Genomic DNA, 23,569 nt, shown 5'->3' on the forward strand with positions numbered 1-23,569 from the left:
TTATGGGCTTTAAAATCTCATCTTTTGTGTTCAGAAGAAGAAAGAACTTCATACAGGTTTGGAACAACCTGAGCGTGAGTAAATGATTATTATTTTTCGCTGAACTATCCCTTTAAGTACTTTACATTTACTCTATATATTCGTCTGCACATCGCAATAAGTGTACTTAAAGCACAACAGAATATTATTAAAACATAATGATTTAAAATGTACTTTAAAGTAAAACTTTCATTTGACATTAATACATTTTAAAGGTGTACTTAAGAGTGTTAAGAAACACCGTCATGAAGGTGTATTCTCTTCAAGTAGCTGTGTTCATCACTAATGCTTAGTCTAGAGTTTCAGTTATTAACGGTGAAGTTTAGTCTAAGATCAATGCTGGGTTTGGATGTCCTAAATAAGTTCTAAGCAATGCAGAATTAAACCTAGTATGCTTTTCACTCGCTCACTTTATAGCCAGCCGCAGTGGGGGTGTGTTTTGTACCATAGCTGCATGATCGGAAGGTGTGTGTGTACAGGATGTTACAGGTTTTAAGTGTTAGCATGAAAACAGGTGCAGTGTATTATGGGGTTTGTGTAGATCAGTGAGCTTGTCGAGACATGCTTGCGGGACGCCTGCCCTGTCGCCGTAGGCAACCGGCAACCCAGCTTTACCTCGGCGCACAGACAGAGAGAGCATTCCTTCCTCGTTGTAAGGAATACACACACACATTAAAGCCGGTGTGTAGGTAAAAGGAGTCCAGGATGGCACAGAGACAGAAACAGATGTAAGTGCAGGAATTCTCTGAGTAAACAGGGAACTAAAAGAACTCTTGAGAGCGGGAAAGATTACACAAAATAAACATCAGAAATTGCATATTCTTGGAGAACACACACACTTTCTTACACAAGCCTCTTGATTTATAAGACTGTGACCGTCGAGCTGATTATTATATAATGCATATTACGCGATTTATTAGGTCACAGGGCTATGACAAAATAAAGGCTTGCTAAACTGTCCCGTTGAGTGATATGTGGGGTGTTTAAACAGTCTCTCTTAAGAACTGATTCACAGAAATACACACAGAAAAAATACGTCTCCTGCTACGCTGATAAAAAAACATCTTTCAAGAGGCCCATATAACTTTACAGAGATGTGACTGCTTCTCTTTTGAGATTTGTACTTGTTAACATTTTTACTAGCAGTTCCAAGATGTATTTCCTTTGTCTCAGATCTCAGAGAGAAAAGACATTAGTAATTCATTTCTGACAGTCGTAAATGAATGGTGTATATGCTGAAATCTCTTTGTCTCCCCCTGCAGGCCAGAGTGTGAATCCATGGGTGGCTGGGCTGGTGGGCCGCAGCGGCCCCCAGAGCAAACAACCCTTCATGGTGGCCTTCTTCAAAGCTACGGAGGTCCACATCCGCAGCATCCGCTCCGCACAGGGCGGCAACAAGCAGCGCAACCCCAACCGCTCGAAAACCGCCAAGGGCCAAGAGGCACTGCGTGTAGCCAATATTGCAGGTGTGTGTGTGTGTGTGTGTGTTTTCAATACTGAATACAGAAGTGTGAAGGCAAGTGAAAAGACTGTCACTTGATCTGATGAAGAAGCTGTCAGCGATCAAAATATTGATTTTGAAGATGCCGACAATGATAGTTTTGAGAATATGTTTGAGATGTGAATATGAGCCAGATGCTGAATGAACTGGGAAATGAGCTGTTAAGTTTAGGTATTGGATAGTATTTAGGGATGTAGAATATGGTCATGCAGAATAAGTACATATAAAGTACATATATAGTAATATTTCATCACTAATTAAAGCTGTAAGGGTTACTCTAATATAAAAGGGCAGTTAGTGTAACATTTAGTCCGATGATGATAAAGAATGTTGTTGTATAACAAAGTCTTTAAAAAGAGTTCTTTATTTAAACAAAATTTATACAGGTAATCCAAATCTGGGGAAACACAAATGAAACAATACCAGGCAATGACTGAAATGAAATGAGGAACTTAAATAGACATGTGCTGCGTCTCAATTCAGAGGCTGCATCCTTCAAAGGCCGCATTCGAAGGCCGATTGCATCACTGCGGCGCGACAAAGGCTGTCCCAAATCGAAGGCTCCTTTACATGCGTTCTTCGATTCCAGTGAAATTAAGGATACATCAGATGGATCCTTCGCGGCTTCGCCTACCCCAGAATTCATTGCGCGCCAGTGAGAAGAATTTGCAGAATTACGTTTTTAAACGTAAATATTAGGTTTCAGCTTACTCAAATATCTAATGATACAAATGTAAAAATAACAAAAATCCTTTAAGCCGTTCAAGTGTTGACTTATATCTTGCTAAGATGCGATTATATACCGTTTATACTCATTATATATTGAAATGGACCATGGCGAACATATTTAGACAGTTTGTGAACCCTGTTTTGTTTTCAGACAGTTTAATATAACTTTTTAAAAAGTCCAGTACAAACGTTACTGCCACTCAACGACAGCTGTCACAGTTAGGCGACAAGAACAGTCCTCCAAAGGCAAGACCATCCCATTTAACAACGTTCGGACTGACCTTCACGGCCTTCGAAGGATGCAGCCTCTGAATCAGGACACAGCCATGGTGATGAACTAAATACAGACATATGTGCTCATTAATGAATGTCCATGACGACTAATGACTGGCGGGAAATTTAACTGAAGAAAGACAAAATAAGAGTCCATGAAAATCCAACTAAACGGAGCATAACCTTGACGGTAAGAGTCTAAGGATAGTTCATCCGAAAAAAACAAATTCTGTCAGTATTTACTCAGCATCATGCCGTTATAAACCTGTAGGCTGACACATTTTCCATCGAAATAAAACACAAAGCAGAAACTCAAGCTCAAGCTTCAAAAAAAGACAATGAAATACTAAAATATATCATAAAAGTAGTCCATTCTGTCCTTGAAACCTTGACGCACCCTAGCGGCCGCAAATATAATTTGTCTAGCAACTCTCCGTTGACTTGCGAGCTGGAAAAAATAAACTCTGTTCAGGCCAATCACATTGTGTATAGAGTCGGTGGGCGGGCTTAACATAATGACGGCAGAGTTGTGGCGGTTCCGTGTGCTACTTGTAAACAAAGAAGCTGGCGAACAGTGGTCTTTCCAATCGGCTTTGGCCGCGACTCTGGAAGACTTGGAGTTCAGCTTTTCTTTGAGGAAAGAACAAAGAACGGCACTGAAGTCATTCTTAAGAAAGGAAGATGTGTTCGGAGATTTGCCGACCGGATACGACGAAAGTTTAATCCATCAACTAGCTCCGCTTCACCTTCTTCGTTGCTCTGGTTGGTTGTAGCGCTATCCTATTGCGTGCAGAGGGAATTTGAAAGACAACCGTTTATCCCGCCCCTCGGATTGAGCCCTGCCAATGGTGAGTTCCCAGACACAACATCTTGATGTGGGTCCGGCTTGACAGGCTAAGTCCATTCACATTTTTCCAAGTCTTCTGAAGCCGAATGAAAGCTTTGTGTGAGAAACCTGCAGGTTTGGAACAACATGACAATGAGTAAACCGTGACTAAATTTTCATTTTCAGGTGAACTATCCCTTTAAGGCAAAGGAGAACCAGAGATAAAATTTGTGCTCGAATGTGTGTCCGTGTTCATATGGTTCCTATTACTGTGTAATTCTCTGCAGGTTATTTTGCACAGTAATAGCATTACAGTGTTAAATGGATATTAGATGAATTTGCATAGGTATGAGGGTTATAGGGATTCGGGCAAACTTCAGTGACCTCTTCCTCATATTTCTCCATGTCTCTCACAGTTTAGCCTCAGCTTCAAAACCCCGTCACACATTTGAAGTCAGACAGTGCTCATATTTGAAATGTTTTCAGCTGTTTGAGCAGAAATATTACTGTAAAACAGCAACGACAGCATGTCACCACGTGTGGGCTATACATCCTATATTTTTTAAATATCAAATTAACTTCAGTTTATGTCACAGCCATGAGCCATGATTTGCAACATTCCATAGAGTATTTTAGTATTAAAATATTTTAGTTTAAAATATTACAGTATATTTTATTACATATTATAATAAGGATAATAATAACAATTCATTGTAATAATTAGTTTACACCTGCGGACAAGAGGAGTCATTAATATGTAAGATGGGAAGAGAAATTTAAATGCGTTAAATTATATATTTAAATAAGCATAGAATACGTGCAAACCATTATCATAAGTGATTATCATTTCTGTAAAAGTTTCTCTCTTTCTTTCCAGAGAACAGCAGTGCTGATCAGAAGCAGGCCTGTAAGAAACATGAGCTGTATGTTAGTTTTCGAGACCTTGGATGGCAGGTGTGATATTGCTCTTTTTTGTTCTTACCACTTCTATTATGGCTATTCTTTCCCCTCATATATCCTCTTTTTGGCCAGAAAAATACAGTGCTCAACTCAAGAAGACAAACATGAATTCTTTGCCTAGCACAGCTTGGTTTGCAAGTATACATTTTGGTTGTACAATACACACTAATATATTTTATAGCTGTCCTGGTATGGTTAATTAACTGGACGACCAATTGGTGGACCTGATTAGACCAGGGGTCAAAAAATGATTCAAAAAGGGAAATATATAAACTACCGTACAAAAGTTTGGGGTCGGTAAGATTTGTAATGATTTTAAAAGAAGAAGTCTCTTATTCTCCCCAAGGCTGCATTTATTTGATCAATAATAGAGTAAAAACAGTAATATTGTGAAATAATAGTTTCTATTGTATTATATAATTTTTTTTTATTTATTCCTGTGAACAAAGCTGAATTTTCAGCATCATTACTCCAGTCTTCAGTGTCACATGATCCTTCAGAAATCATTCTGATATGATGATTGGCTGCTCAAAAAAAACATTTATTATTATTATCGGTGTTCAAAACTGTTTAATATTTTTGTGGATATCATGATAGGATTCTTTGATTAATAGAAATTTCAAAAGAACAGCATATATTAGAAATCTAAATCTTTTGTATCATTATAAATGTCTTTACTGTCACTTTTGATCAATTTAATGCATCCTTGCTGAATAAAGTATTAATTCCTTTAAAAAAAAAAAAAAAAAAAAAAAAACATACTGACCCTAAACTTTTAAATGGTTGTGTATCTAAAAGAAAACCTCATATGAGATCTGTGGAAAAAAATAACACTGATTATCTTTTCATCGCGGCACCTGTTAGTGGGTTGGATATATTAGGCAGAAAATGTTGTCCTCAAAGTTGATGTGTTAGAAGCAGGAAAAATGGGCAAGCGTAAGGATTTGAGCGAGTTGGACAAGGGCCAAATTGTGATGGTTAGACGACTGGGTCAGAGCATCTCCAAAAATGCAGCTCTTGTGGGCTGTTCCCGGTCTGCAGTGGTCAGTGTCTATCAAAAGTGCTCCAGTGAAGGAACGGTGGTGAACCGGCGACTGGGTCATGGGCGGCCAAGGCTCATTGATGCACGTGGGGAGTGAAGGCTGGCCTGTGTGGTCCGATCAAACAGACGAGCTACTGGAGCTCAAATTGCTCAAGAAGTTAATGCTGGTTCTGATAGAAAGGTGTCAGAATACACAGAGCATCACAGTTTGTTGCTTATGGGGCTGCATAACAGCAGACCAGTCAGGGTGCCCATGCTGACCCCTGTCCACCTCCGAAAGCACCAACAGTGGCACGTGAGCATCAGAACTGGACCACGGAGCAATGGAAGAAGGTGGCTTGGTCTGATGAGTCACATTTTCTTTTATCACGTGGATGGCTGAGTGCGTGTGCGAAGAAGGCAAGCCGGCGGAGGCAGTGATGCTTTAGGCAATGTTCTGCTGGGAAACCTTGGGTCCTGCCATCCGTGTGGATGTTACTTTGACACACACCACCTACCTAAACATTGTTGCAGACCATGTACACCCTTTCATGGAAATGGTATTCCCTGGTGGATGTGGCTCTTTCAGCAGATAATGTGCCCTGACTCAAAGCAAAAATGGTTCAGGAATGGTTTGAGGAGCACAACAGCGAGTTTGAGGTGTTGACTTGGCCTCCAAATTCCAGGTCAAGGCTAAGAATGTGTTCCCACGACTTACTAATACGTCTGCATGTTTAACTAATTCATTCCCTCTTTTTGAGTAAATCGTGCACACAATATAATAATTTGCTCCCTTTTTTTCCACGTTGTAATAGTTAATTCCCTAGTTTTAGTTAAGTCACACATCTGACTGCTCTTCATTTGCTTATAAAAAACATTTGAAGATCTCAGGCCAATTCCTGGAATTCTTTTACCATGTACGATGTGCAAACTTGTCTATGTATATATGTTGTCTTAATTTGTGGCCACGATTTAACAAATTAGTAAATCATGACTATGATCATGACCAGGACTTTTTAAAATGAGAGAACAAATTCTTAATTCCTGGTCAATTCCTGGTTATGATATATATACACACTCACCTAAAGGATTATTAGGAACACCTGTTCAATTTCTCATTAATGCAATTATCTAATCAACCAATCACATGGCAGTTGCTTCAATGCATTTAGGGGTGTGGTCCTGGTCAAGACAATCTCCTGAACTCCAAACTGAATGTCAGAATGGGAAAGAAAGGTGATTTAAGCAATTTTGAGCGTGGCATGGTTGTTGGCGCCACACGGGCCGGTCTGAGTATTTCACAGTCTGCTCAGTTACTGGGATTTTCACGCACAACCATTTCTAGGGTTTACAAAGAATGGTGTGAAAAGGGAAAAACATCCAGTATGCGGCAGTCCTGTGGGCGAAAATGCCTTGTTGATGCTAGAGGTCAGAGGAGAATGGGCCGACTGATTCAAGCTGATAGAAGAGCAACTTTGACTGAAATAACCACTCGTTACAACCGAGGTATGCAGCAAAGCATTTGTGAAGCAACAACACGCACAACCTTGAGGCGGATGGGCTACAACAGCAGAAGACCCCACCGGGTACCACTCATCTCCACTACAAATAGGAAAAAGAGGCTACAATTTGCACGAGCTCACCAAAATTGGACAGTTGAAGACTGAAAAAATGTTGCCTGTCTGATGAGTCTCGATTTCTGTTGAGACATTCAGAAGGTACAGTCAGAATTTGGCGTAAACAGAAGGAGAACATGGATCCATCATGCCTTGTTACCACTGTGCAGGCTGGTGGTGGTGGTGTAATGGTGTGGGGGATGTTTTCTTGGCACACTTTAGGCCCTTTAGTGCCAATTGGGCATCGTTTAAATGCCACGGCCTACCTGAGCATTGTTTCTGACCATGTCCATCCCTTTATGACCACCATGTACCCATCCTCTGATGGCTACTTCCAGCAGGATAATGCACCATGTCACAAAGCTCGAATAATTTCAAATTGGTTTCTTGAACATGACAATGAGTTCACTGTACTAAAATGGCCCCCACAGTCACCAGATCTCAACCCAATAGAGCATCTTTGGGATGTGGTGGAACGGGAGCTTCGTGCCCTGGATGTGCATCCCACAAATCTCCATCAACTGCAAGATGCTATCCTATCAATATGGGCCAACATTTCTAAAGAATGCTTTCAGCACCTTGTTGAATCAATGCCACGTAGAATTAAGGCAGTTCTGAAGGCGAAAGGGGGTCAAACACAGTATTAGTATGGTGTTCCTAATAATCCTTTAGGTGAGTTATATATATATATATATATATATATTTTTTTTTTTGTGTGCTAAACCATCTCAGTCAATCAAGGGTACGTTTCCCATACAATGACGTAACTCACTGTTTAACTACCATATTTCTAGCTAGCAAGCAAGAAATTAACTAGCTAGTCACGACAAAGAAAACCGTATTGCCGTAAATTTATCGTTCAACCACATTGGTTAATGACATCATGCTGGTGGTGGATAATAACTTCTTGTAATAAATTTGTTTGAGATAAAAATTAATGCTAGATTTTTTTGCTATAAATTACGGACATGGCATCTGAGGACTAATCCTCATTGTTCTCAGTTATTTTGCTTTATTTCCAGATTCAATCATAGGCTCGTTCGCAGATGCGCACTAAAAATGGTGCTTTAAATCTCTTGACAATCTAAAACACGTAAATAACATTTGTATGTTTTAAAATGGAAGATATAGATTGTACTGAATGTCAGCTTGCTTATTTTGCTTATTTTTGCTTATTTTGCTTAATAGATTTATTAAGTCTACATGTCATGCATACAAGAAACTGCTTCTAACCACATGTCGAGAGCTGTCGTTCCATCCACACAACTTTGCAATGCTGTTTGCGAATGTTCGTTTGACCTATGTTTTCGGGAAACAGACTTGTTGGACTATGTTGATAATGATAGAACCTGCGAACATAGTTGGCGAACAATGCTTTTGGGAAACGCACCCAAAAAGCCGATAGACCGCCAGCTTACAGCTAGCAACAAAAAAGCTAAAATATTCCAAAAACCTGCCTAATCAGGGTTAGCCTGGTTTTTTTTCCTCTCACACAGCTCTGTTCTTTCTCCTTCTCACTCGACATTCCACTTTATCTCTTACTGTGTTTATGGCTCAAACCATTTTATGAGTCTGTGTAGCTCAGGTCGTTTGCTCCATTAGGCTCAAGAGCACGAGCAACAGCAGTCAAGCAGAGATAGGAGAGCCTCGTTTCTGTTTACACACCGATATTCTTGCCACCTGTAGCATATCTGTCTCTCCTACTGGATCACCGCACATAAACACTCGCTCAGAACAGCTGGCGAGGACTCAGAGTCGTACCCCGACTGTACCCCAAATTCCCTTTTGAGCCATAACATTTCACACATACCTCAACACGATTACACTTTATTGTGATCACAATCGGAGCGATCTGACATGCTTCATGAAAATGACGAGCACATGGTTGGGAAGGGTCTAGCTCAGGCTTTATGATTGAAGGTGGATGTTGTGTTAACAGATCTGTTCTCTGTCCATCTCTCAGGATTGGATTATAGCTCCTGAGGGTTACGCTGCTTATTACTGTATGGGAGAATGTGCCTTTCCTCTCAATTCCTACATGAACGCCACAAATCACGCCATCGTACAGACATTGGTAAGCCTGTCACCATCTAGACATCTAACCTAGGTACAAAATGTACTTTTTTGCCACAGCTTCCAATGATAAATACCAGACATAAATATTTATAATGCTGCATCTTTTTTTTTTTTTTTAAGAAATTAAAGGCTTAGTTCACCCAAAAATGAAAATTCTGTCATTAATTACTTACCCTCATGTCGTTCGACACCCGTAAGACCTCCGTTCATCTTCGGAACACAAAGGAAGATATTTTAGTTAAAATCCGATGGCTCTGAAAGGCCTCCATTGGCACAATGCACGGTTCACTCTCAAGACCCATAAAAGGTACTAAAGACTACAATAACTTTATAAAGCGATGAGAATAGTTTTTGTGCGCAAAAAAAAACTAGATAACGACTTATATAGTGATGACCGATTTCAAAATAATGCATCATGAAGCGTTATGAATCAGCGAGTCGAATCATGATTCGGATTGCGTGTCAAACCGCCAAACTGCTGAAATCACGTGACTTTGGCGATTCAAACCGCTGAATCGACTCACTGATTCATAACGCTTCGAAGCTTCATGATGCCTTGTTTTGAAATCGGTCATCATGATATAAGTCGTTATTTAGGTTTTTTTTGCGCACAAAAACTTTTCTCGCCGATTCATAAGTTATTGTAGAACCACTTCCTTTGTGTTCCGAAGATGAACGGAGGTCTTACGGGTGTCGAACGACATGAGGGTAAGTAATTAATGACAGAATTTAAATTTTGGGGTGAACTAAGCCTTTAATTTCTTAAAAAAAAAAAAAAAGATGCAGCATTATAAATATTTATGTCTGGTATTTATCATTGGAAGCTGTGGCAAAAAAAGTACATTTTGGGTAAGTAATTAATGAGATAATTTTCATTTTTGGGTGAACTAACCCTTTAATACTTTGCATATATTCAGCAAGGATGCATTAAATTGATCAAAAGTGGCAATAAAGACATTTATAATGTTACAGAAGATTCAAATGCTTTTCTTTTCTCAAAGAATCACGACAAATATGAAGCAGCACATTTTCAACAATATGATCAGAAATGTTTCTTGAGCAGCAAATCATCATATCAGAATGATATCTTCTGAAAGATCATGTGACACTGAAGACTGGAGTAATGATGCCGAAAATACAGCATTGAAGGAGATCCGTGAAAACGACAAAAAAAAGTTGTATTCTGCTGCCAGGCTAGTAATTGGCAATGTTTTTTTGTGAAGAAAATACGCGCCTATAAACTGCACGGACACATAATACGCATGGTCACCATGTTCACAAATTCACACAGAGACGAAAAAGGTATCATTCATTTAATGATTCATTTAAACGCCACTGTCGTTTAAATGAATGGCCAAAATGCATAAACGCCCATCCTAAAACTATCATCCAACTTGCAGTTAACAACTCAATAAAACCAAAGTGTTCGTGTCTAACAATACAATAACTCTGTTCAAAAACTTAGTAAGATGTTCTCTTTTCTATCTGTGCAAATACTTTTGTTTTGACCTTTGCTTTTTTTTCTCAGGTTCACTTCATCAACCCCGACACGGTTCCAAAACCATGTTGCGCCCCCACACAACTCCACGCCATCTCCGTCCTGTATTTTGACGACAGCTCCAATGTCATCCTGAAGAAATACCGCAACATGGTGGTCAGAGCGTGTGGCTGCCACTAGAGTCCTATCACACACGCACACACATACAGTATAGACAATACACACACAGTCACACATCTGACTGCTCTTCATTCGCTTATAAAAAAAGGAGCACTCACAAGGTCCTAAAAACCATATGAAGATCTCAGGCCAATTCCAGGATTGCTTTTACCATGGACAATGTGCAAAATTGTCTTATATGTACAACAATTAATGTTTAAAATATGGCACAAAAAAGAGCAAATTACCAGAAAAGACCCAGACACCAACATTTGTATGCACACATATACATGCTCACATGTACACACTTTTATATGATACTTGTGCTTTCTACTGTGTAAATAGTTTTTCAACAAAAGAAACAAAAGTGTATTTATTTTCCTGGTCTTCCAACATGGAGTCTAAACACCCTTGTCTTCTGGTCTGTTTTTAATGTGTCCTCCACACTGTTTTAAAAAAGACATTTCACCCTAATTGTTTTGGGCCATAACACTTATTTTTTTTTAATGCAAATAAATTAAAAAATGCAGATAAATTCATACATGTCATAAAATTCCAACATATGGGATTACCAGCTGCCATATACATTTACATACCGCTGATACAATAAGGCATCAGTGTAATGTATACATCAATTTCACATTTTTAGGACTTTAATTAATGGATTTGCCAAACTATGCAAGTGTAGTTTCTTCACCCTTGTGAAAAAGAAGTGTGCATTTATAGTGTACTTCAAGTACACGTATCTGTTGACTAACAAAAGCCCATGTAAAGTACTTTATTAAAATAGTAACCATATAGTGATATTACATGTAAAGTTATTTTAAATGTATCAAATTGCAACAATCACAAATGTGTATTTAAATGCATGACATACAAGTTAGAAGTGACATTTAAGTATATAGCAGAACTTTAACCATATTTCAAAAACAATAGAATTATGAAATTACATATAAATCCCTACTTAAGTGGGTCCAAAGAAGTCTAAAGTTCAGCTAATAGAGTTGAGCAGGTATGACGTCGCTTTGTAGGCCAACCGGTAGGAGAAAAACCCAATAGGATTTTCCCATAGGCTTTTGATTTTATCCCAAAAAACAAGCTCTGTGATCAACACAAGTTTATGATACTTGCACGTTTTGCCCATCAAGATAATTATCACAGATTAACACACCTTTTATGAATTTTAAAGTCTAAATGCAGTCGCCAGAAGTAAAAAGCTAAAGGTATTCTATAAACAAACTACACCTATACTGCAATTTCAACATCACCATCACTACGCTTCCGACAACTCTTTCAGTTTTTATCTCAAAACATTTTCCCAGAGCGTTTGAGTAATAATAGTTTATAAGAGCACTATTATGAACATAATGATGCTGTAAAAGCGGACTGATATTACCTCTGTGGCGTGAGGACATTTAATGACCCTGACAGCATCTGTAGTCCCATTACAGCCACTTCTTAGCATCCGCCTTTTTCAAGACACGAAACAACTTAAAAAAATCACGAGTGGGGTAATACTGATGTATTTTATGTCGTAGAATAAAACGTGAAAGTGTCTTGAGCTTGTGTTCACCACACACCTTATTTCAGTCATTTAACCAAAATCCCATTAAAAAAAATCCATTGACTTTGTGACGAGGGAACCAGAAGTGCTATACTGCTAACTCGCTTTGGCGTTTTGGCCTACAAAGAGATGTCATTCCTACACCACTCTATTGCATTTAATATACATTTAAACGACAATAACAAATGACAGGCAATTAAGTGCCTGAAAACAACACGTTCAGTTCACACTTACCGGTAAGTATATTATTTCCGTAATAATCACTTTTTTAAAAGTATGCTAAAGTGTACTTCTTTGTCACAAGGACAGATTTTCTTCCATGCAGTTTATTAGAGGCACTAGTCCAAAACGAACTTTCTGCCAAGCCAACAAGTGAAATAAGAAAATGTGCTGTACATAATTCATTTTTTATAATAAGAGGATGAATTTGATTGGTTGACTCCTCCACTGCCTTTCAAGTCTCACCTGGTTCCTGTCATTTTATTTAGCCTTTTGTTGAAGGCCCAGTACATTCCCTTCTTCTTTTTTCCCCCTGCAGAGGGGCATTTATAAGGAGCATATGAGGTGAGGATATCATTCCAGACTCTGATAGTGTTTTACTGCAGGCTTAGCCCAATAAATAAGTCTGAATAAACACAGGCTGTCCTCTCAGTGCAGCGAGCACCTCTTACCCGAGCAGTGACCCCGAGACCTGCGGCGTCCACATGCGTGTGTATGTGAGGACACACACACAGAACATCTCTCAGTTTACTCTGCTCTCGTTTTCCTTTGACAAAAAATCCCACAGGAATGCTAATGGCATTTCTATCCATATATAATTTGCACGGACCCCTATAGGATCAACAAGAATCCTTTAAAAATATCTTAGAATCAAATAAGATCCTGTTGGATAAACTGAAATCCAATTTATGATCTTTTTTTTCCACAGCCTTTTTCTTCTCACTCTCTAGTTGGTCAACAGGTGGTGTACAAATGCTAACGAAATGTGAAACACTAACAAACATATATTACTAACAGGGTCGGGTTCGCCTCATATTCTGACAAGCAAAAGAAACTTTTCATCAACTTACAGTTCATTGTAGCAACTATGTGGGGGAGCTGCGTTTTTTTCCTGTTTATTTGGCCAAAATCTCATTAAAACATGAAGTGCTACACACAGGCTATTGGCTATGACTCCATGGCAAATGCTAGACTAAGACACTCTTCTCCGCTCCTCAAATACATAAAAACATTAGCCTTATGAATATCTGTGTTTCTTGACTAAAGAAAACGCTGTACTTATTCAAACAACCGGTTCTTCTTTATTATTTACCATTGCACTGCAAACAAGCACAGATGGTCCAAACTGTGTGCGGCACTTCAGTTTATTCACGAAGTTGAGTTATGAGGTTTGACTGACAGTTTGAGAATCCAATGGAGTTACGATGTTCAGTCACAATCTCCATTTAATACTTTTCATTGCAACAGAGCGCATTTAGGCCCCTCCCACCAGCCACAACCGTCTCCTTTGACTTTGTATTGCATGAAGTGGCCTCCTTGCCATTTCTTGTCATTTTATAACAAAAAACAGAACAATGTCTAAAAGCTGCTATGTGAACAGGGTGTACAGCAAACAAGCTAAACAACACAGAACTAAGTTTTTATAAGCTGTCGACCAAAAAAAAAAAAGGCGTTTAAGGACTCAAAAGTGGATCGCGGCCATCTTCGAAACGTCTCTCGGGCAGGCAAGTGCAGGTCCTATCTCTTTGAATGGAAATCCATAAAAAATACACCTGTCCATTGAATAACTGCTCCACGCAGCTCTGGGGTGTTAATAAAGGCCTTCTGAAGCGAATCGACGCGTTAGTGTAAGGAAAATATCCATATTTAAAACTTTATCAAGTAAACTTTAGGCCGACCGCCTTCCGTGGAAAAGTGTTGAATGTTGAAAGTGAAACTCAAGATGCGTACGTGACGTCATGACGAGCGGACCTGGTCGCGTTAGTCTTTCCATCGGCAGGGGAACTTTCAACACTTTTTCCATAAATTGAACACGGAAGGCGGTCGGCCGAAAATTTACTTGATAAAGTTTTGAATATGGATATTTTTCTTACACAAACGCGTCGATTTGCTTCAGAAGGCCTTTATTAACACCCCAGAGCCGCGTGGAGCAGTTATTTGATGGACAGATGCACTTTTTATGGACTTCAAAAACAGAGCAACTATTAGCCTACTGCTATAATAACGCTTAGATTAGCAAGAACATTTTTTTTTTATATAACTCCGATTTTATTCGTCTGAAAGAAGAATGTCATATACACCTCGGATGACTTGAGGGTGAGTAAATCATGGGCTAACTTTCATTTTTGGGTGAACTATCCCTTTAAAGGCCCACTGAAGTGCCTTAAAACGTGCAGTATTATTCAATGTGTTGATTTAATTTCCCCTGAAACGGCTCCAGCTGTTAGCAGCTCCTCCCCTTTTTTGAAACCGCCAATACAATTTCGTTAATACCAAAGTTTGACTTGAGCCTTTCTGTTTCTGTCTGGTAAAGCCAGTTTCCTCCTAATCTATAACCGTTTATCATCATAATCTCCTCCATATCGCTTTGAAACACAGCATTCTTTGCGGAATTTAAATGGGTCCGATATGTTGTGTTGTCTGCACTCTCGTGTCTGTAGTTAACGGCTCTGGTCTAGACTGTGTGTGCGGTGTGGCGGTGCACGTGAAACTATCGTGAAACCAGACTTCATTCGCCTCAACTGAAAGCATATTTACACCGTCTGAATCATTTCCTATCGCATGTATAGTGCGCTATATTTTCACCATGTAGAAAATAGCAAATGTGTGAACAGCTGACCGATTTCAGACGCAGTTCAGGGTCTATTTATAGTGTAGGGGGCAGGGCTTCAGATTCTAGAGAGCATTTGATTGGACAGAAGATGTGATGAGAAGATGAAGTCTGCGATGATGTCATCAAAATCTGTGATTCATTTTAACGGACTGTAAGTTTTGAATGCTTATATCTCCTAAATGCGAATTTTGTCATTGTTTTGGAACACACCAGCTTATTCATAACCTTGAGGCTAACATAGTCATACTAAAAGCTAAAAAGCTTAATTAATTAATTAATTAATTGTCTTACAGAGTTTTAGCATTAGAGATAAATAATACTAATAATACTAATATAATAAATGTAATCAATTACTTTTTTTATACTACATTGTAATTGGGTCCCACTGGATGTACGAGCATAGGCACGTGCTTATAATGCCTTTGCATAAATCCGGCATAATAGTAATGCTTAGTCTGTAAGCACTTTTGAATTAAATATGGATGGAAGTGAGAACTAAAGTGTGGCACTTGCTGGCAGGATGTTTTGTGTGCTAATCACAAATGTCTGTTTGTGAAGCATTACCATAAGCTTGTCACCATAAGCTTGCTCCAGCAGTGCTTTAGTGTTGCTTTAGCAGTCGTGCCGACAGCAGATTGTGCACACGTGTGCTGTCTCTGCATTAGCAAGAAAGAGAACTATTCCTAAACCCGAGAGGGAGGGAAGTTTGTAATGTTAACTGAAAACTGAAGTAGTACACTTTTATTGGTTTATATATAGTGAAAATCTGTTATACATTTAGAATAAAATATTTTTTATATAATTTTTATAAAAATATCACTTTTGTGTGTGTGTGTGTGTGTGTGTGTGTGTGTGTGTGAGTGAGAGGAAGAGTTATGTATGGAAACCTATTTTAGCCTCACATTAAAAGGTATGTATAAAATAAAAAATAGTCACATATAAAGTAATAAAATAAAAAAATGGTCATAATGTGAGATAAAGTCCATTGTCAGTAACAGCCGCAGTGGGAGATATAAAGTCGCAATTATGAGGAATAATGCTGCATTTTTTTTGCAATTACAAACAAATTTTTTGTGAGAAAGTCACAATAATAAAAATTTTAAACTGTGAAGTATAAAGTTGCAATTGTAAAAAAAACCAAAACAATTATGATAATTGCAGTTATCAATAAATAAAGTTGCAATTGTGATATATAAAGTAGCATTGGGAGTCACAAAATAAAAAAAATACATTTGATATTGTGAGATAATAGTCACAATTGTAAAGCATACCCAAATTAATATAATTGCAATTGAGAGAAATAAGCATCACAATAGAAGAAAAAAGTCACAATTGTGAGATATAAAGTCATATTGTGTCACAAAAATAAAACAATAATAATTTGAAACTGTATACAAATAATTGTTAAGATACCACAATTATGATAATTGCAAACGGAAGAAAGTCACAAAAAAAAGTTAAAATTGTGAGTTATGATTATTGCAACTGCGGCACATAAAGCTGAAGTTGTAAGATTTAGTCTACACAATTTTGAGAAATTAAGTCACAGTTGTGAGAAATTAAGTCATAATCAGAGATGTAAATGTCACAAAAAAAAAAATATATATATATATATATATACAGTCGCAATTGTGAAAAAGGCGCAGTTGTAAGATTTAAAGTTACAGTTACGTTTTTATTACTTTTTATTCTGAGGGGAAACAAGCTTCATAGTCATATAAAACAGAGAGAGTGAAAACTGGATCTGCTCAGACCAAACTGACACCTTTATCAGGACAGCCTCCTCTTCTTTCTGCATTCTCTCTCTTCCTCTCTCCTGTCCACTCTCCCAACATCCTGTTTATAGCAAAGGCTGTTTTAGATTAGCGCTAGCTCTGTGCCACCCGCAGACATCCAAATGCAGAACATGTGTGTGTGCGCGAGGTCACGGGGCACACTCCCCACTTTCTCTTTCTCTGAGGCCAGGGGCACAAGCTTGGCCTCTTCTTTCCTCTCATCTAGCTCGCTCTGCCCTCCGCTGAACCTCTCCACCGCGGCCCTGCTCTGCTCTCGGCAATATGGGGTCAGAGGTTAATGGGGTGGTAATGTGGGACTAAGAGGGGAAATCTCTACGTTTCCCCCCGTCCCCCCACCCCTCGTCAACTCCCAGAAACCATTAGCATCGCAGTCTCGCAAACGCTGCCATCTTTCAGCACAGCTAACGTGGACTTCCTCTTGGTGTCATGTTGTTTTATGACCTCCTCTTCTGCAAACCCATGGGTCTCCTGCTCGCTCACAACCCCGATGAGGAGAATGAAAAATGGAGAGTATTTATTTCCACCTCAAGCACTGATCCTTGACCTCTTCAAGTCCAAGGAAAGACACACACACACACACACACACACGAACGACGTAGGACCAGCATTTATTAGACACGGCCATAGAAATCGCCAGGATTGGTCATCTTTCGTCTGGGACAGGCCAACATTGTACAATGTGTACTGGGCATTAGGCCTTTCTTGGTGAGTGATTGTTACTGGCCCAAACCAAGAGATTTTTACTATCCAGATTATTAAGTGACAGATGAAGTATTAGCAAGTAAGCTAATTATTTACAAAAAAAACAATTTTAACAGAGAAAGTATGTACATATAGAGGGTTTGCGTGTGACGTTGCTGTAAGGTGGTTACGCCCACTGAGTGGCAGCATTGGTTTTCAGCGTGAATGCCACAAAAGACACAAAACACATCTAAAATGGGAAAGAGCTTTGATATTGACTGTACAAATAGATTTGACAAGAAATCTGATGTATATCTTTTACAGACTTCCAAAAGCTACAGAAAAGAGAAGCAAATGGATTGCTGCAATTCACAGAAACAACTGGACTACAGGCTGCGAAACATGGATTTGCAGTTATCATTTTGTCAATATGTTTGTTCAATTTGTTGAACTTTGGGGTAAAATCATACCCTATTGTATTGTTAGATATTGTATTGGCAACTGATAAATTAAATATTTATGTAATATATGTAATATAATTGGATGTCTTTAAATAAACACTGACAGAAACTACACAGGTTTTAGGGCTATATGATGTGACGATATACACAGATCAGGCATAACATTGTTTTATTACTAATATTGTGTTGGTCCCGCTTTTTCTGCCAAAACAGCCCTGACCCGTTGAGGCATGAACTCCATTAGACCCCTGAAGGTGTGCTGTGGTATCTGGCACCAAGATGTAAGCAGCAGATCCTTTAAGTCCTGTAAGTTGTGAGGTGTGGCCCTCATGGATCAGACTTGTTTGTTCCGCTCATCTCAAAGATGCGGATTGGGTTCAGATCTGTGGAATTTGGAGGCCAAGTCAACACCTCAAACTCGCTGTTGTGCTCCTCAAACCATTCCTGAACCATTTTTGCTTTGAGTCAGGAGCATTATCTGCAGAAAGAGCCACAGCCACCAGGGAATACCGTTTCCATGAAAGGGTGTACATGGTCTGCAACAATGCTTAGGTAGGTGGTGTGTGTCAAACTAACATCCACATGGATGGCAGGACCCAAGGTTTCCCAGCAGAACATTGCCCAAAAGCATCACTGCCTCCACCGCTTGCCTTCTTCCCAAAGTGCACCTGGTGCCATGTGTTCCCCAGGTAAGCCACGCACTCAGCCATCCACGTGATGTAAAAGGAAACGTGATTCGTCTGACCAGGCCACCTTCTTCCATTGTTCCGTGGTCCAGTTCTGATGCTCACGTGCCACTGTTGGTGCTTTCGGCGGTGGACAGGGGTCAGCATGCCGCCCCATACACAACAAACTGAGATGCTCTGTGTATTCTGACACCTTTCTATCAGAACCAGCATTAACTTCTTGAGCAATTTGAGCTCCAGTAGCTCGTCTGTTTGATCGGACCACACAGGCCAGCCTTCGCTACCCACGTGCATCAATGAGCCTTGGCCGCCCATGACCCTGTCGCCGGTTCTCCACTGGTCCTTCACTGGAGCACTTTTGATAGAGACTGATCACTGCAGACCGGGAACAGCCCACAAGAGCTGCAGTTTTGGAGATGCTCTAATCCAGTCGTCTAGCATCACAATTTGGCCCTTGTCAAACTCGCTCAAATCCTTACACTTGCCCATTTTTCCTGCTTCTAACACATCAACTTTGAGGACAAAATGTTCACTTGCTGCCTAATATATCCCACCCACTAACAGGTGCCGTGATGGAGATAATCAGTGTTATTCACTTCACCTGACAATGGTCATAATGTTATGCCTGACTGATGTAGGATATAACAATGATATAAATAATACCCTGGATTTAGACCTTCCTGTATTGTATTTATATGAGGCATTCACTTTTTAAGTGAGTGCAGTTTTTTCTTAAAAAACTCTAAACTAATATAGATCTGCTGTAAAGTATATTCTCTGAACCTTCACTCCCTAAATTTCTTCCAGAACATGAAAATGATCGTTTCAGACAGAGACAGAACATTTCACAAAATTTCACAAAACTTTTGGGCAGAGTTTGCACCTCTTCCTTGGGCTGTCCTTTCCAGTGGCCTTTCTCTACTCTGAATCTATATACTGAATATTTATCTGGTAAGTGAAGACAAAAATAACCAGCCAAATCTTTTCACAAGGCCACGTTTCCAACAATTTTGTCTGTGGAGAGGACAATGCTGTCCTCTACTGGTCAACATGCCTCACTGCGTGTACTTATGTTCGTGCTTTACTCAAGATTTAACACTATACAGAGTTGAAATAATAGTCAATAAGAAAAAAACAACAATACTGTATACGATTGAAAAACTGTATAAAATACACTAAATATGTAACCGTCAAAGAAAAAATACCCTATTTTCCTTACACCTGGTATACTCCCTGAAATGCAATTATTCTTAAAAAAAAAATGCATTCAAGCTCAAAAGATTTAAACTACTTATGCCCAGAAAGTTACAGCTCTCTCTCGCGCACGCGCACGCACGTTTGTTTTTGTGAAATGTGAGGACATTCCATAGGCGTAATGGTTTTTATACCGTACAAACCGTATTTTCTATCCCCTTACACTGCCCCTGCCCCTAAACTTACCCATCACAGGAGACTGTGCAGTTCACTTTCTGTGAAAAAAAAACTCATTCTGTGTGATTTATAAGCATTTTGAAAAGTGAGGACATGGGGAACGTCCTCATATTTCACCCTCTTTTTGTAATACCTATGTCATACCCATGTCATTATACACATTTGTGTCCTGATATTTCACAAAAACATGGCCCCCCAGACACACACACACACACACACACACACACACACACACACACACACACACACACACACACACACACACACACACACACACACACACACACACACACACACACACACACACACACACACACACACACACACACACACACACACACACACACACACACACACACACACACACACACACACACACACACACACACACACACACACACACACACACACACACACACACACACACACACACACACACACACACACACACACACACACACACACACACACACACACACACACACACACACACACACACACACACACACACACACACACACACACACACACACACACACACACACACACACACACACACACACACACACACACACACACCATGTCACTAGTCTGTGTGCTTGTATCTCTGTCAGCTACAGTCTGCTATTTAATCTCCTCCCTTGAAAGTCACTCTATCCTGTGTTCTGCCTCTCCCCCCCCTCTCTCTCCATCCATCTCTCCCTCTATCCCTTCTTTTCATAACCGCTGCAGTCTTTCCTCTGCCGCCGACATCAGCACAGGTCTTGTAGTATCAGACAGGACGATGCAAGACTGTCAGCTCAGGTACAGTATTAACCTCTCATCTGCTTGATCTCCCTCAAAAAGCTGCATGCCCCTCCTTTATCACGGGATCTCAAGCATCCCTTCTGCTGCTGTGATGTTCAGTCGGACCGGCTCGCTGCTGTTCAGTGTGTGATCTGTGGCCTAATGTCTTTTACATTGCAGGAGTTAAGACACTTTCCTTTAGCAGCATGTTTTTACTTCTCTGATCTGAGTTTACATCTTAGGACGGATGAAGTCTCTTGTAACTTTGTGGAATTCTAGGGAATTGTGATTCATAATATTAAAATATGCATTATACATAATTTATTATGTTCTTTTTGCACGTGAGCAGTTTGAACAGTCAATTTTGCGTGGATGTTAATCATACTATTTACATTCATAATTTAATATTATTTTACGGGTGTGCATGTTATTATAAGATGCACAATATATTGGTGATAATATATCATATCATCAATAATACTGGACAATATTTGTATCATATAATATATATATATATATATATATATATATATATATATATATATATATATATATATATATATATATATATATATATATATATTAAAATATTTTAATATTTTAATTCATTATTTAAATGATTATTTAAAATATCAGGCCATAACATAAAAAAATTAGACATGTGGGCCTACATTTTTTTGTGTATTCAGAAATGTACTAAAATTGAAGTGTTTTTAGAAACGCATTTAATTGTATTTTAGATGTAGGTTATAATCATCAACACTTGTATTTGGAGAATGAGCAGATGGCAGGTACATTGTTTAAATTAAATCAAAATGATGCTCTGACTCGGTTCTCTGGTTGAGCCTCATGGCCACATGTCGATCAATAACACTGCTGGATGGGAAGGGTGGGGAACATGCAGTGTGCTAAGTGGTCTGATTTTGCAATTAGTGCTTACTCATCTCTTTGGGACAGTATGTCGTCTGGCCTCTAGTGCTTTCAGTGGGGAAATTCTATACTCACAGATATTGATCTTCTTGTGCAGCAAGAAACAATCTGTTCAGAGCACAGGCATCACTGCGTGAATCTCACAAATCCTGTCAAGAACATGTCATGCTCATTATTTTACCCCAAAATCACTAAAACAATAAGAAATGTGTTAGTAGAAAAAGGTAAAATGTGATTAAATGTCATGAAAAATGTATTTATGAAAGGTCTTATTTATGAAAGGTCTTATTTATGATCTATCATGCTTTTGTAAGATTCATCCTAAAAGACTGAGTATGTTTATGCATGTGTGTTTGTACAGTATACACACAATTTTGGGGTTGGTAAGATTTGTAATGTTCTTGAAAGAAGTCTCATTCTCACCAAAGCTGCTTTTATTTGATCAAAAATACAGTAAAAACAGTAATATTGTGAAATATTATCACAATTTAAAATAATACAATATTTCTATTGTAATATATTTTGTAATGTCTTCAATGTCACGTGTTCCTTCAGAAATCAGTCTAATATGATGATCTAATGCTCAAAAAAACATTTCTGATTATTATCAATGTTGAAAACAGTTGTGCTGCTTCATATTTTTTTTTCAGGATTCTGGATGGATGAATCAAGTTCAAACGAACAGCATTTATTTGAAATATAAATCTTTTGTAACATTGTAAACATCTTTGCTGTCACTTTTGGTAAATGTAATGTGTCCTGGCCAAATAAAATAACAATTTATACATTCATTCTTATCTTGTTTTAGTTTTATTTTGCACTGCAAAGAAGTAGACCTATTTTCAGTGTTATGTATATTTATCAGTCCTTGTATCCTGTCTCAGGACACACATGATCCCAGTGAGGGATGAGGAGGCAGAGTCTCAGAGGAAGGCCAAATCACGGCAGGCCAGACAGACTCGAAGAGCTACACAGGTAGCCTATGATAATCATGCTTTGATGTATGTAGTGTCCTCGCAAAACATCCATGGGGCAGAATATGACACTTCTGTCTGCTTTCATTACATATTGCATGGGTTACTGGATTGCATATCTCTAAAATATGTAACGGGGTTAATGGTTAATGTACATTGTACAGTCATCTGGTATTTAGGCCTACCACAAAATAGACCAGGACAGGACCCCAATGCAAAGCTTAAATTTAAGCTTGCTCTTTCCATTTAGGCTACAATGTAAAACAACAACAACAACAACAAACCTAAAATAGCAAGACGAACACTGCAACAATGTTACCATTTTAATATATTGTTAATTTGCAACATTTGTTATAGACCCTTTCACATTTCTGGGTTTCTCAGAGTGGAAGTCGTCATAGTTGGGCTATTATAGCGGTGAGAGCACATTAGGCCTAAATATTTTTTTGTAATTTGATGCAAAAGTAATAAAATACAAAGTATTATGTTATAAATGTACATATATATATTTTTTTAATGAAAATACAAAAAATGTTGCAGGATTTACGATATATTGATGACCGTTAAAACGCGTCATGACAGTCTGTGAAAAGGGTCTATTGTTTATATGGCCAAACTGAAAAAACAAACTAAAAATAATTATAAAACATTTACTGTTCTTCGTACTATATGTTGTTGTTCTCTTCTGACCGATGAAAGAGATGCATGTGCATTTAATAACCGTCTATC

At 38.8% G+C, this 23,569-nt stretch overlaps 1 protein-coding gene across 1 annotated transcript in view; it reads left to right on the top strand.

The window, feature by feature from the left end:
• Positions 1-11,495, top strand: part of bmp7b (bone morphogenetic protein 7b) — a 63,435-nt gene extending 51,940 nt beyond the window's left edge. The window contains exons 4-7 of the mRNA XM_079802940.1: positions 1,302-1,505; positions 4,246-4,322; positions 8,929-9,039; positions 10,570-11,495. Coding sequence (XP_079659066.1) covers positions 1,302-1,505; positions 4,246-4,322; positions 8,929-9,039; positions 10,570-10,719 — 542 coding nt within the window. The 3' untranslated portion in view covers positions 10,720-11,495. The remainder of the gene's footprint in view (positions 1-1,301; positions 1,506-4,245; positions 4,323-8,928; positions 9,040-10,569) is intronic.
• The last annotated feature ends 12,074 nt before the right edge of the window (positions 11,496-23,569 follow it).

The sequence above is a fragment of the Gobio gobio genome, assembly GCF_949357685.1.
Source record: "Gobio gobio genome assembly, chromosome: 21".
NCBI classification, from domain to species: Eukaryota; Metazoa; Chordata; class Actinopteri; order Cypriniformes; family Gobionidae; genus Gobio; species Gobio gobio.